The sequence below is a fragment of the Vitis vinifera genome, chromosome 16 (assembly GCF_030704535.1).
Source record: "Vitis vinifera cultivar Pinot Noir 40024 chromosome 16, ASM3070453v1".
In the NCBI taxonomy this organism is placed as follows: domain Eukaryota; kingdom Viridiplantae; phylum Streptophyta; class Magnoliopsida; order Vitales; family Vitaceae; genus Vitis; species Vitis vinifera.
In genome coordinates, this window is record NC_081820.1 from 25,980,629 (window position 1) to 25,997,192 (window position 16,564).

The 16,564-nt window shown below is 30.3% G+C and overlaps 2 protein-coding genes across 2 annotated transcripts; one reads left to right on the forward strand and one right to left on the reverse strand.

The window, feature by feature from the left end:
* Positions 1 to 5,870: 5,870 nt before the first annotated feature.
* Positions 5,871 to 9,802, reverse strand: LOC100248186 (LEAF RUST 10 DISEASE-RESISTANCE LOCUS RECEPTOR-LIKE PROTEIN KINASE-like 2.1). The gene is made up of 6 exons (XM_010647458.2): positions 9,003 to 9,802; positions 8,848 to 8,895; positions 8,682 to 8,705; positions 8,211 to 8,264; positions 7,678 to 7,698; positions 5,871 to 7,168 (listed from the first exon to the last, which is right to left on the reverse strand). Exons 1-6 carry the CDS (start codon positions 9,733 to 9,735, stop codon positions 6,048 to 6,050), a joined length of 2,001 nt encoding a protein of 666 aa, XP_010645760.1. The 5' UTR covers positions 9,736 to 9,802; the 3' UTR covers positions 5,871 to 6,047.
* A 1,904-nt stretch (positions 9,803 to 11,706) lies between these two features.
* On the forward strand, positions 11,707 to 15,287 carry LOC100854328 (rust resistance kinase Lr10). Its single transcript, XM_003634863.4, has 3 exons — positions 11,707 to 12,451; positions 13,880 to 13,906; positions 14,019 to 15,287. Exons 1-3 carry the CDS (start codon positions 11,833 to 11,835, stop codon positions 15,128 to 15,130), a joined length of 1,758 nt encoding a protein of 585 aa, XP_003634911.1. The 5' UTR covers positions 11,707 to 11,832; the 3' UTR covers positions 15,131 to 15,287.
* The last annotated feature ends 1,277 nt before the right edge of the window (positions 15,288 to 16,564 follow it).

Sequence of the window (16,564 nt, forward strand, 5' to 3'; positions counted from 1 at the left end):
ATATGTTATTTAATAAGGATTTAGGGTGGAAATTTCATTTCAAAGCATGATGGAAGGTTTCTGTATTTTTTTTTTTCAAAGAATTGACATAACTACAGTTGATCTCAAAAGCAAATCCAGAAATTTAAAGGAGGAAAAAAAATAACAAAGAAAAAAAAAACTCATATTTGGTAAAAGTATATAATACAACCGTTACTTATGAATTTATGAACGTCCAAGCTAGTTTAATAGGTTCTATCTTATCTATACACCTTTCTCCACGGATTATTAGGTATCAATCAATTCTGTTAGTAGCATGTTACCATCTCTATTTCAAGTCATATTTATGTCTTGACATCTATGGATAGACCTTCTACCAATGCAAAACAAGTGGAGTAGCAAAATTTCTTAGTCATTGTATGACGAATCTTATCATCTTTTTTCAACTCTAATTATGACAATGAATGACATCTGGCACTCAATCTCTCAAAACTTGACTAGTTCCTATGGGGCCAATGAGGAAAGAAATTGATTCATGCATCATTTTACATAAGGGACTACAACTTGGAACCATGAGAGATCATTTTTTTTTGTTTGTAATTATATATCTTTCTTGATGCATCCACCTTCAAACTTTCAAATAATTCTCTTTTTGTGAGTTTCAATTGGAATTTTGTCTTTGTGGAATTTGCTACTACATTCCTAGTGAAACCTAAGTTGGTATCTCCTACATTGTCCAGTTCGAAAGAGGATGCCTTTATTGACTAATGTAAGGCTCTCCAAAATCTGATTTTGATTTTATTTATTTCTTCATGAATCATATGATTAGTTCTTCTTATGAAATTTCTCTTAAGAATAAGGAAACTAGTAACTCTCTAAAGCACCTCATTTCTTAATAAGAAAATTATTGGTAAAAAGGGAAATTGATGTTGTGAGCCTCAATTTCTCAAATGAGATTTGTTTAATTTATCTTAAAGCTAAATAAAATTTAATTTGACTTTGGTTTAAATAGAACTTTATTTTTTATTTTATTTTATTATATTTTAAGACTTTAAGTTTAAAGATAAGAATGACCTTAAAACAAAAAACGAGCCTAAATAGAAGCATATTATATAAAGATCACATTAATCATGAACCATTGATTAAAACATTAGCTAACTACATATTAAAAAAGAATAACAGAAAAGAAAATGATTTTTTTCTTCACTATAATTATGAGATGATTGTGAAATTTACATGTAATTAGGTGAATAATAGCACAACTTGTTCTTGGTAGGTGAAACATTAATGATTGTTGTGCATAGGTTATTAGCTTTAAAATTTCATTGAAATTATTTACTTGGAAAGGGGGTGGTACCACAACTAAACATAACAAAACTATTTATTTAGAAGGGCAGAAGGAAAAACTTTATGGAGAGAAAACCAATCTATGAAAACAATCAATCGAGAGATCTGGATTTAGATTTTGCTTTAATTACTATCTTAACTAGTTAGAGGTTTGAGTGAAAGTTACCACTTATAATCACAAACAAATGATGTACTATATTTTCATCCACGTTGATTGTGAAATAGGATATATGATAACCATAAAATTATGAAAAAGTTTATTTTACCAAAATATATTTTCTATTGTAAATTATTGAAAAAGTGGTGTATATATAATTAAAATAACAAATAATTTTCTATTGTAAATTAGATTATAGAAAAAAAAAATTGAACAAAAATTGAAATTTGTAAGTTTTTGCTTATATATTTTTATTATAAATATTTTTCTACTAAAAAATAAAGTTTATAGTAGAAAGTCAAATATTATATGATAATTATTCTTACGATAGTTTAAAAAACGAAATGTAAATTCATGATTGAAAGTGATATTTTGCCACAAATAATTTTGAGGTAAAAAGTGGAGTTCATGGCACAATGTTATATACTATGCAAAAATTATTCTCACCATGTTTTTTACAATAAAAAATAACTTCTTAGCGATATGTAATATTTTCAAAAGAATTTTGGGAAGTATCTTTTAGGAAGGTATCAACAAAGACACATTAAACATTGTGGCGCAGTTAATGTATGTAACAAGAGTATAAACAAAGGTAGAAAAGTTTGATTAATTCTTTTGGTAATTTCTTATTTCACATATCAAGTAGGCATTGAAAAATTTTCCACAAAATTTATGAGGGAGGAATAATGTCCAAAATGTGTCAATCAAATAGACTAAACACTATGTATATATATATATATACAAACACACACATATATATTGTTTTCCATAAGAAAATGGGTGCCATTATTTTTAAAAGAATTATTGAGAAGGACCTTTTGGGAAGGTGTTAATATAGAAACATTAAAAATTGTGGGATAGTTGATGTATCTTACAAGGATTGAAATGATGGTGGAAAAGCTTGACTAATGGTTAGATGGTTTCTTATTTTCCATGGAAAAATTGGCTTTGAAATTTCCCCACAAAATTTATGAGGGGCGAATAATGTCCAAAATCTGCTAATCAAATGGACTAAACATGGTGGAGATAACCAATATATATATGTCATCATTTTCAAAAGGATTATTAAGAAGGACCCAACAAATTCTAGGATACCAACAAATTCTTAACTAAATTCGTATAGATCAAGCTTGACTAATTCTATAATGGTTCTTCTTTTCCATGAAAAGTGGGAGTTATTGTTTTAAAAACAATTAATGGGAAGGCCATAAAAAATATCAAACATATAGAGGACAATTTTGAAGTATAGTTAAGGAACAAAGAGATTTACTAATTTATTTTATTATGTTCTTCAATTGTACCATGCATAGAAAAATAAATACATGCAAAAATATATATAGAACACTAATTCTACTATTTTTCTACTTTTATTTTTTTCATGGTATCAAAGCCATTTGACTCATACCCTCTATAATTTCTTAACAAGATATTTAAGTTCCTTTTCTTACACTCTCTCCTTTTCAATTAATGGTATTTCTCATCCCATTTTTATTGAGTTAGATATGAAGGATAAGGTTTCCTAGAAGCATTCATGTATCCAAATTCATTCCTTGACATGATATAATATGATGCTTTAGGTGAGCCACTTCATATGTCTTTCTTGATGCTTAAAAAGCTGTCATTGTTTCCTTTTTCCTTATAGTGGTTTCTACAATTTCTTTGTAGCTATTGTTTATGAATTGAAATATGCCCATCTAAGCTCATCCAATACTACAAGGGAGAAGAAATAACAAAACCACAATTTATAACTCAAATAAATAGGATTATAGTACATTCTTTGTTTTCTTAAGAACATTGTATATGAAATTTATTTCTTCCTAAAGATATCATGTAGTTGTGGTTTAATTGGGATGAACTTTATTCTTCCTAAAGAGGCTTAGGGTGCATTTGACAGTGTTTTACTCAAAGTGTTTTTATGAAAATCACCCATCGACTACTTCTTTAGAAAACACTAAAAATGATTTTTCAGATTTTTAAAAGTTTTTCATAAATTTTTTCAAACATTTGTTTTTTCTAAAAACACTTTTTACGCTAAAAACATTTCCTATAGTTACTATCAAATGAATTCTTAGTATTGTTTTATAGTATATGCTATGATTGAATTATATTGGATATATTGGAATGCTACAAAACGATCTATGTATATGTTCTTATCCTCTTCTATTTTTACCCTATCCCAAATGCAGCGCATTAATAATATTGATTACCATTTATTGGAGAAGAGGTTCTGTATGCTGACATTTCTGCCAAATGCATATCAGCTGTTGATCAAGTGGCCTATATTTTTATGAAATGCCTTACTTTCTATCTGTTTACTTGAGGAGGCTCTTCAGGAAGAAGTAGCAGACTGAATACATGATCCTGAGTCAAGGGGTTAAATGAAACAATCCCAAATTCCTTACTTTCTATCCATTTACTTGAGGAGACTCTCAAGGAAGAAGTACCAGACTGAATACATGACCCTAATTAAGTTAAGGGGCTGGGTTAAATTAAACAATCCCAATGACATAACATCTGACTTGTCAACTCTACGAATGGATCAACAAGTCTATAGAGAGTAATTTATGTCAAAATACGAATAGATAAAATGAAATTATGTCAAAATTTCCATTACCATATCAGGGTGCAAAGGAATATGGCATGGGCTAATATCCTCTGTCGTAATTTCTCCTTTCAAAATGATATGGAATATTGTGTAGTACGTACCTTTTGTTGGCTTCTTTATGCACTTGATTTCAGGTTCCGTGTCATTACTCATCTTCAGCCCGCATTTCTCACCTTCTGCTTTGCAATTTCCACACAAAGGTTTTGACCAATTCATAGAAAATCTAGATTCCCCATATGATATATTTAATGGGAGTGAAGCGTCGCAAAACTAGCAAGCAAAATAAATTTATAAATAAATTAAAATAGACATCATTCCTCATGCTTATGTTTGGAATACAATGCATGGTATTATCGGCATAATTCATATAGTATTATGGCCTTATCACATCGAGGGCATTGCACATTTATGAAGATAAAAGAAATGAAGTCCTCTAAATGTAAGGACCAACTTTCTTTTAGTGTCAAGAAAAATTGTCTTGGTGGTTTTATTTGAAAAGTCATATGCAATAAATAAAGCATCAAAATCGACCAACATTTGTGTTGCTAAGAGGATTTGAACCTGGGACAAAAGGCTCAAATTAAATCTATAGCAGCCACTAGAGCATGGTACCCTAACTAGGAGATATGCACCAATATATATATATATATATATATAGGAGTACTAAAGATTATTTTATTAAATAAATTAATTTTAATTATTTTATTTTTGCATTTGATATAATTTATTGCCAAAAATATAAAAACATGATTTTCTATCTATTTTATATAATCTATATATTTATTAAAAATAAAAACTATAAATATTAAAAAAAAAATATAGTATTAATTTGATATCATTGAATACATTTAAATTAAAATGAATCATATTTTTAATATTAAATATATTTTAAAATTAAACATGGTATCATAATATTGTTGTAAAATAATACATAGTAAAACTTAATAATAAATGTACACTTATAAAATTTATATATATATATATATATTAAAATAACTTTAAAATGTTACTCCTAATATCATTTTTTTGAGTTTTTTTTTTCTAATATTTTTAAAATTTTCATTAATTTTTATGTCATCAATATTTTGTGTTAAAATATCTGTTGATATATCTCCGATATATTCACAAAATCAAAATATTTATATTCCCATAATTACTGATATTTTTATCTTTGTGTACAATGAATTACAGAAATTATTGGAGTGTGAGAGTTGTAGGAGACCATTTTAAAATTTTGAATATTTATTTGCTCCTACAATTTTATGCTGATAATTAATTATAATAATAGACATACCATGGAAAGCTTTAAGCTCTCAAATTGTTACATCTTTGTTAATTCTCTCTCTATTAAAATGCAACTTTTAATTTGAGAGACTGATTTAAAGTGTGAAGAGTGAGATTAGAGTCCTAATTAAATTTCAAGCAGTACAAATCTAAGAATGGAGAAACCAAAACATCCATTAATCTAAAGAACCATACATGGAATGGTACAATCCAATGTCCAAGAGTGTTATTGAATTGTAACATTTGGAGGGGGCAAGGATATTTCTCTAACAAAAACTACATGTAATTACTTACAAAAGAAATGTTGTAATTGGCACTATTGATCCTTGAAAGCCCATATTACTACTGGCAACAAATTCATAACAAAATAGCTTATCTGAACATCTACAACCCCAATAATTATTTTTGTAGAATACCCGAAAAAAAAAAAACAGAACTTAAAAGGAAATGAAGGATTTTCTTTGATAATTTTAAGGGCAAGCAAGAAGACTTTTCAAATTACATCTAAAATGATATTTTATTATTTGTACATAGCCTCACTTACAAGGAACCAAACTATTGTTTGAAGAAGAAACTTTATCTTATTACATAGACCGATCTCATAGAAACCTTACACATAAGACACAATCACACATTATTATTGGATCACAAAATAAGCAACTACATGGTGTAGTACTACCTTCCATTTAAGGTAATTGTACCCATGGAATTAGATGATGAAGTTGATGCCTCTACCATGAATTGCTCATGATTATCAATAGACCATAGAGTTGGCTTAGGAGGCATGTTCAAGAGTTCAACCTCTCCTTCAAGCATCTCCAATGCTTGGCTCATTGAAGGACGATCTACAGGCTTCATTTGTATACACCATAGTGCAACTATCACCATTTTCCTTACATACCTTTTTTCCTCCTCAGTGGCATCTCCCATTTCCATGTCCTCTTCTGGATCATATTTATAAATCCATGATGTGAAATACATTTGACTTGAATGTTCTGCAAATGTGTTAACATTCTTCCTTTTCCCTACCATTTCCAATAACAACATTCCAAAACTATAAACATCAGCCTTAAATGATACACCTCCAATGTTTTTGTAGAATAATTCAGGAGCAATGTAGCCCAAGGTTCCTCTAGCAGCAGTGATGGATACGATACTATCATTTGTTGAATATAATTTTGCAAGACCAAAATCTGAAACTTTTGGTGTGAAGTCTTCATCAAGAAGAATGTTGTGTGGCTTGATATCAAAATGGAGAATTTGCATGTCACATCCCTGATGTAAGTATTCAATCCCACGTCCCACTCCAAGTGCAATCTTGTATAATCTTTCCCAATTCAAGGGAATGTTGTTTCCTTGGTCAAGAAAAACAAACTTATCAAGAGACCCATTTGGCATGAAGTCATATACAAGAGCCCATTTTGATCTCTGTATACAAAATCCAACAAGTCTCACAACATTAACATGATGAATCCTTCCGATTGTAGCAACTTCATTGATGAAATCTTGCCCATTAGCTTTTGACATAACTAACATTTTTACAGCTACAATGCGACCACTTTGGAGTTTTCCTTTGTACATAGAGCCAAAACCTCCTTGACCTAATTTATTCTTAAAATTATGAGTCATCTTTTTTATCTCTGAATATGAGTATTTGATTGGCTGAAGATTTTTATGGCTATGTAGAAATTCTTCAATATCATCATCCAATGATAAGTGTCTTTGTCGAAACTTGTAGATTAAATAGACAAGCAAACACAAAATACCAGGTATGGCCCTCCCGATGATGATCATGCCTATAAATCACATGTTAAAAATATCAAGAAAAAAAATAAAATTAGAGGAAGGTGTATCATCATCTACATTCAATTATTGAATCCAAATAAGATTGTTTAAAAAGTCATTTCACTCATATAATTGCTTATTGGTTGACTCAATAGAAAGATGTTTTTAGGTTTCCAATCAATATTGTACAGAATGAAAGAGAAAATTTGTTTGATTGCTTAAAATTGGGAAATGGAATTGGATGCCCAATTGTCAATTTGGTTGTACTCTAAATAAATGTAAAATTCAATACATAACAAATTTGCAAAAATATATGATTTCATTTGAAATTAAAATTCTGAATTTCATAAAAATGGAATTCCAATTTATATTTGTACAACCAAATGTAGAACAATAAAACTAGGCACCTTTATACAATCTTCTTTGAAAAAACTTCTAAAAGACTAAGGCAAAATGAGTTCTAAAAGAAAAACATAGTATCCTTTGCAGCAATCTATTTATTGAGATTTGAAAGACTTACCTATGTATCTTATTATCCAACCTGCAAAAATAAGATTAAAAAATGATTAAATTTAAAAACAAAAGATTTGCATATATTACATATTAAAGATGAGCAATAGACTGGTATAAGAGAGTTATTTTTACTATTATTTATTGATTGAAAAGCAAGAGATATGGATATACAAGAAAAATTATTACTATTATTATAGCTATTTAAAAATCATCTATACCATTATTAAGTGCGCATATAAATTATGTGTATTATTAATTATCAAGTTGACAGGGAGATTTTCTCCTTCATCTAAACATTTATTATACTAACAGTTAATAATAAAAATAAAGTAGTAGTTTACTTACTTGGATTATCATCAATAAATAAAATAAATAATTCAATCACTACATAAATGAGAATCTCAATTATATATATATATATATATATATAACACATGGGATTAAATATGTAATTGAATATAACAAGTCTTTATTATTATTATTATTATTATTATCCAATTTATGAAAATCATATGATAATAGAAACTCTAGAAGCCTTACCAAGGTAAAGTGCAGTTTCATAGTGGTAGTAGTAGTTGTATCTTTCTCTCACACCTACATGATGAAATCAAGTAATTAAATTACATTAGTGGTAAAAGTTGAAGAATCTTATGCATTTTGTCTTCAAATCCTACATGTTGACCAACTAGATAATGATAATTTATCTCAAAAAAGGAAGAAAATAAAATAGAGAACCCACAATAGTAATCACCAACTAACTAAACCACATAATTTAACCCACTTGGCTCTTTTATATATATATAACTAAAAAGGGATTAATCCTGTTTTTTTGAAAAAAAAAATGTCATGGCAACAATTTCACTTTTAATAATTTCACATCTTGATTCTTTAACAACACTCCTTTATTTATTCCCAAATTGGAAAATCCAGTTTAATGGCATGCTTTATTCAAATTCAATTTTATCCTATCAAAGAAATGCTTCATTCAAACAATTGTTAAGTAGGCCTTACCGTTGCTTGAAAAGGTGCTCCCATCTGTTAATTAATAAATAAATAATAATAAAAAACCAAAAAAACACAAATTAAATTTAACATGAAAAAGACATAGGACAATAAAAGATGAAATTTATCAAGAAATAAAACATGAAAGATAAAAACTTGACTCCCGGAGTCTCACCCCTTAAAGATTCCAAATATTCAGAGAACCAATACCCAAAAGAGTACCCTGCAATTAAGCCAATTAAGCAAGTAACATTAGTTGCCAAGTTGAAGAGCCTTTTTGTAGGAAGCAAAACAAGAAAATAAAATAAAAAATATTTTTCATACTCATACATTTTACAGTATTTTTGGTCCAATCTAGATCGCAGTATGGCCCTTTCATATGGCATTCGCTTTTGCAACGGAAGGGCAAGAATGAAATATCAAGCCCCTGAAGAAGTATTTCTTGCAAATCTGACATTGAAAGATTGCCGGGCTTCAAGAATTGAGTAATAATAGTCCTGCTAATGGTGCATGAATACTTAATATCATTCACCAGCAGGGAGTCTCCTCCGCCGACTAGTGCATAAACATATGCTTGTGAGGAAGATGAAGTCACATTGCTTCTGTTGCAAGGAGTGATAGGAATATAGTTGCCATCACTTATTGGCTGCTCGCAGTTCATCAAAACCGTGGTATTGGTCGCTTCATGCGGATTCAAAAAATATGCTCTCTTATCCGAACGGAATATTTCTCTTGTCAAGGAATACAGAGGAGCGGAGAAACAGTTGCCCTTTTCCACCCCTGGATCCACTACTCGAATGGTGTAGTTATCGTAGTTGATATCGGCAACATAGTATTTCCCATTCTCCAGGTTTACCATAGTACGATTGTTTTCGCAGACCAATTCATAGTCAGGATCACCACACCCAGACGGATCACCTTTCAATCGGAAAGGGTTGCTGATTTTTTTAACATCTCCACAAGAAGAAGGCCTGCATGTCTGGTTTCCATTAGCAGCACAAATTGCAAGCAAGAAAGTGTGGAAGACTGTTAATGCCACAACTTTTGCTTCTCTGAGCATCATGACATTTGAGAGAGATACTGAGTTGGAATTCTTCTGTTTTTATGTTGAGTTTAAGAGAAAGGAGACTTATTGACCGTCATAATCAAGTGCTTTGATTTTTCTGTATGTGAATAACTGCACATTGAAGTAACGGATAGCCACCCCTTGTTCATGATAAGGTTCACTCTACTGCTTTGCAAGTTGCATTTTGACACCTTCAAGCATTGCCTGTTCAACAGGGAAAGACCTCTAAATATGTCCACATAATGAAAACCAAGAATCACTATATTTGATATAGTAATATTTGAAGTTAATTTCAAAAAATAAAAAATAAAAAGGATCTTATAGCTGAATTAGCAACTTTCCTCGAAGCTTAAATGGACCATAATGTATACCTAATTAACTTTATATAAATATATGAATAATGAATTATGCATTGTATCATGTTAAGTTACCACTTCTCTAAAAATTTGAACCTTCTATAAGTTTTAGATACACGATATGTACCAAGTTAGATAAAATTTTCTTTATAGAAATGACTTCGCATTCGATATTAATCATAATTATTAGAATAATCTTTTGTAGTTTTTTACAATTTGTATTTTAAGTTGTATTTCTCCTAATCGAATTCCTACTTCATATCAAAATTTGATTTTTTGGAAAACATACAAAAGAAATTAAGCAAGAGAGTACGTTTAGATTGAAATTATAATAAAGGAAATATTATTAAATTTTAGAGTAGGTGGTATGCTTTGGTAAGAATGTTTTTATGTTTTTATGTTGGTCTTGAACATCATGACATTTGAGAGATACTAAGTTGGAATTCTTCCATTTTAATTTATGTTGAATTTAAGAGAAATGAGTTGCAATTATTTAGCCAACTGGCTAAACCACTTTTTTGGTCCCCATTTTGGTGCAACTTGAAATGAGGGTAAAGCAGACCAACCTTTTGTTCATGATCAGATCCATCGAATTCCTTTGCAAGTCATGTCTAGTGACTTCAATCATTAAAGACTTTTGACTGAGAACAACGGGAGACCTCTAAATATGTCGACATAATGAAAATTAAAGATCGTGATGTATAACCAAAATTAATTAGAAGTACTAATATCTTGAATTAATTTCAAAAAATAAAAGAAATTATCTTACTACTGAGTTAGCAACTCTCCTGCACGCTTTTAAGAGATCATCATGTATACTAAATTAACCTTACAAATAATGAATTATGGTATCAAATGTTATGTAACCAACCTTTACAAAAACTTAATATTTTATGTTTTTGACACTGAATGTTTATTGGGCTAGTAGATAACCATTTACCGTATATGAAATGAGTTAACATTTGCTATAAGTCCTAATTGCTAGAATAATGTTTCGTAGTTTTTTCAGTGTTATTCGTATTTTAAGTTTCATGATTTCTTATAATTGATAACCTACTTCATATCAAAAATTGATTTTAGGAGAACTTACAAAATAAATTAGGGAGAATGGTTGTACTATTTTTCACTTTAGAGTCAATTTGGCAATTGACTATATATTTTTCTTTTTATCAATGTCATCCAACAATCTTTAGTTATTACAGGTTTGTTATTTGAAAATTCAAAATCTTGACTCTAAATGTGTGGATACAAGTCAAGATGGCGAGTAGGAATGGAGTTTCCAAATCCTCTATCAATTGAAAAGTTCAAATCTTGATTCTAAATGCATGAATAAAAAAGTCTGGGTGATGGCAAAGTTATTATCTTCCTAGATCCTCTATCCATTGAGAAGTAAAAATCAATCACATATCATATAGAAAATTGTATGTACAAATTAAATGGAATACTTAAATTTTGAAAGAGAGAAAATAACCATATACATGTGTGTATATACAGGGTGAAAGGACATTCTTACAGAGTGAAAATCTATTAGTAAAAGAGCATAAATAATTGACTGAAAATGTAACACCACAGTAATCCTCCTTCCTAGAATTCTTCTTTATAAATTTTCAGGCTAATCTCCTCTCAATATTTGTATCCCCCTTTCCACTTTCTTTCCTATCCCTGAGATTTCTGTTCTTGGCAAAAGGATCGATCTCTCTCTTTATTTTTGTTCTCGTTTCTGACCTTGTTTGTGGAGATGAGAGGGGGCCGAGGTGAGTGCCCGACATCAAATCGTTGTGGCGACCAGGGTCCACTCATCCAGTTCCCTTTCCGTCTAAAAGGCCAGCCACACCACTGTGGATACCCGGGATTTGTTTTATCTTGCACTGAGAATAATCAGATCATGCTGGAGCTGCCAGATTCGGTAAAGCTCTTGGTGAAGAATATAATCTACAAATCCAGGGAAATCATTGTCCAGAACCCGGATAATTGCCTTGAGAGACAGCTTCGAAACCTTAGTTTAGCTTCGTCCCCCTTCCAGTTCAAATTTGAGGGGGACGTCACCTTCTTCAATTGTTCCTTACTTAAAACGGCAGAATCATTTGCTGCTCACTTCATCCCTTGCCTTTCTATCCCGGGTAACCCAGTTTATGCCGTTGACTCCTTCTATCCTCTCCAAAATATGGACCTATCGTCTTGCCGCAGGCTTTACAACGCTTCAGTTGGATATCATGTCTTTACGGATTATACATTCAATGGAAGTGCGTTTTCTTTGAAGTGGCCGAAATCAATATGTGGAAGCTGCCTACGAGCAGGACACATATGCAGACTGAAGAAGAGTAATAGCAGGGAACCAGAAACTGAATGTATTAAAGGTACTATATGTATCTCAATTCCCTATTCATTTTCTTTTCATCTTTCATTCCCGCCTCATATCCTCTACAATGATCTAATAAACAAATACTCCATTTTGGAATTAAAAAGCCATTGCAAAGGATATGAGCTGATAAATTCTACTGATCGAGTTTCTAAGCTACGGAAAGTAGAACTAAAATCTTGGATGGAATTTACTTTTTATTGGGATTCTGAAAGTCTGAAAGATAAAAAATAAAAAATAAAAAAAGAAAAAAAGATCAATTTGATTACAACCAATCGAAGTACTATATGTTTACTTACTATTTACATGAGGATTTTTTTAAAGTTCTAATCATTTTGCCTCTTTCACCGAAATATTTTTGTCTATATTAGGTCATAATAATTAATTAGTGAAAATAATTTTATACATTTTTAAATTATTGTCTTTATGCAAAAATGGTAACAAGAGTAAAGAAATTATCAATCATGAATTTTTGGGCTAAAGTTTTATATTGTTTCTTTTCTTTCTTCAAATTTTTAGAGCCCTGAAAAGTTATAAGGAAATAATTGGACAAAGAGCTAAATGTTTATTTTGGAGTTAATTTTTTGAAAAATTAAAGAAATATAACAACAATGTTAAAAGTTCTTTTGTAGTGGATTCTTTTCTAACTACTTATGATAAGTACTTTTTTTTTCGTTTCTCCATACTTTTCCAACGATGTGAATGTTAAAATGCAAAGTAATATAATTGATATTCAAGTATTCATTTGGGATTTTGGAGATGTTTAAGGAACTAAAAGAAAATTACTAAAGATTGTTTAAAATAGATGATTTTCTCATTTATTGTTTCATATCCAAGTAGAGAATACTAACCTCCCAGGTAATCCATCTTTGTTGCAACTCCCAATAATCATAGTTGTGTGAAAATTTTCATAAATATCATTTTCCTAATTTTAATGGGTATCCACATGCATGGATACCTTTGCCCTCTTATCTAACATGAGAAGTTATATGTTAATGGTCAATCAAATTGCCAAGTGTCAATTCACCAATTGGAATCTCACTATATATAATGTCATAGGATAAGGATAGAGATTTGTTTGAGATAGAGTTTTATTTTTATTTTAGTTTTTGTTATAAAATAGGGTGAATTAGTGTTGAGGGCTTCATTATGACAGTAAGTTATTATGAAACATGATAGTCTAACTAAGATGCATAATAAAGATTAGAAGGGTAAGTTTTAACTACAAGTTGGAATGAGTCACCAGTAGAATTGGTACTAGCTAAAAGATGAACATGTAGAGTACAAGAAAGAGACCCAAAAAGATAGGGTTGAAGCCTAGAATAAAATTAAATTAAAATCATATCATATGCATGTAATTTAGCATGATTTTGTTAATTCCAAGAGCACAACAAGATAATTATTATTATTTTTTAATATTTTACAGGTGTATCAAAGCAAGCAATGGTAACAGGTAATATTTTATTTATGCATTTTTATTATAGAAATAAGGATTCTTAACTTGGTTATTCTATCTATTTATTTAAATAAAAAAAGTTTAAGTTTTCTTCTTTTTATGTTTGCAGGCACAATCTTTGGTTTCTTTCTACTTGTGTTAGTAATTGCTATGTTTTATCGTCTCTATAGCTCAGATAAATTAGAAAGAGAGAATGGAATAAAGGTTAAAAGGTTTCTGGAAGACTATGAAGCTCTCAAGCCCTCAAGATACTCCTATGCTGATATTAAAAGGATTACAAATCAATTCAAAGATAAATTAGGCCAAGGAGGTTATGGAACCGTGTACAAGGGAAAGCTTTCACATGAAGTTTTTGTTGCAGTAAAAATCCTTAATAATTCTCAAGGAAATGGAGAAGAGCTCATTAATGAAGTGGCAACGATGGGTACAATCCACCATGTTAATATAGTTCGCTTAGTCGGATTTTGTGCTGATGGATTTAAACGAGCTCTAATTTATGAGTACTTACCAAATGAGTCATTAGAGAAGTTCATATTTTCAAGAGATGTTAAGAACTATTCACTCAGTTGGAAGAAACTTCAAGAAATTGCTATAGGTATAGCGAAAGGAATTGAGTATCTTCATCAAGGTTGTGATAAAAGAATCCTCCATTTTGATATCAAACCTCATAATATTTTACTTGATCACAACTTTAATCCAAAGGTTTCTGACTTTGGTTTAGCCAAATTGTGCTCCAAGGAACAAAGTGCGGTCTCTATGACCATTGCAAGGGGAACAATAGGCTACATTGCTCCAGAAGTGTTGTCTAGGAATTTTGGGAATGTGTCTTATAAGTCAAATGTTTATAGTTTTGGAATGTTGTTACTTGAAATGGTTGGAGGGAGGAAGAATATTGATGTTAATGTGGAGAGTACTAGCCAAGTATACTTCCCAGAATGGATTTATAATCATTTGGATATAGGGGAAGAATTGTATATTCGGATTGAAGAAAAAGGAGATGTTGAGATTGCAAAGAAATTAGCAATTGTGGGACTCTCATGTATTCAATGGTTTCCAATGGATCATCCTTCCATGAAAATTGTGGTTCAAATGTTGGAAGGAGGAGGCAAGTTAACCATGCCTCCTAATCCTTTTGCTTCAACAACTCCAACAAAGACAAACTTGAGCAAACCAGGAAGTGTTTTTCAACAAGAGTTAGCAATCATTTCAGAAATAGAGTAAAATAATTGCCTCAAATTATTATAAATGTGTAATTTTATTAAAAATTCATATTGTAGTTGTTCATCATCGTAGCATTTCTATTTATATTTCTGTTAATTGAACAAATGATTGTACACAATGATTATACCAGTGGCTCAATTGATGTTAGATTCTAGAAGTTCTTATTCCCATGTAATGTATTTATCATGTATGATATTTTAATGAATATGTCCAAGAATATTCTCACAATCCAATTTATAGTTTAGCTACACACAACTCTAGAGATCACCTTTCAATCAAGAATAACTAATGTCCATCACATTCAAGATAGAGAGTATTGTACGAAATAGCAATAGAATAGATCTAGGAAACTTGAAAATAAGTCTCATCCACTATGTCTATATGGAGTTTCTTTTGCTTTTTTTTTTTTTTCCTTTTTGCCTTAATCACTTTTTTATTGGATTGAGAAGTAAGACGAATAAGTTATGTAATGACTAAATAAAGTTGCTCCTTGAGCTAGATTATATTACCCAATAACTTGATAAAGTATATAATCTTTTGCTTTGCACTAAGAAGCAAGAGTTTTCAAACAAAAATTTGGCCTTTAATTTATGACTACAATTTTAAAAAATTAAGCTTAATTCTCTACCATCATTTCCGTACAAAGCAAGTGGCTTTACCTTTAGAAAGGTCTCATATGGATGCATTATCAAAGACAAAGTTCATTAATATTGAAATTTGGGGATGGTTGATCATCCCCTTACCTCTATCACAGTTCTAATGCTAATGGAATATCCTCAAAAGGCAAAGGATCAACTTCTTTTAATGCTAAGAAAATTTATTTAGTGGTAATTTAAAATGAGATATTTAACCAATACAAATTACCAATGGATCATATGTACGGTAGACCATGAAAAATATTAAATTGTGGGAGAAATTAACCAATGAGAAAGAAAGAAAAAATATATGGAGTGAATAGATTATGATAATAATAATGGACTCAAACTCTCTCAATAGATTATGGTATATATTGTTTAACCTAAACAATAAAAAGTCCAGTGTCTTAGGACCTTGATGCAAACAAGCTTGTCTTAGCCGAGGGGTCTTAGGGTTCCTCCATGTGTTTAAGATCAACTACAATTAGGCCAGAACATCGAATCACTGGAACAATCTACTCTATTTGACTGGGCCAAGCCCAATGGAAGGTTCATAGGCAGAGCTTGGATCATGTGCTACTCAGGCTGGGTTGGGCTTGATACGGAGTTTGATACCAACTTTCTATTAGTATATGGGACATAATTTGATCATGGCAGCCCAATAAGATATTTATTTTCCTTGTTTTGTGCTTTTATAATTTTTTTTTTATGTTTATAGTAATTAATTATACTATAATCATATCAATCATTACAACTATTTTTGTAATTAAATTTTTTGTCCCACTATTTCAGTATTTCT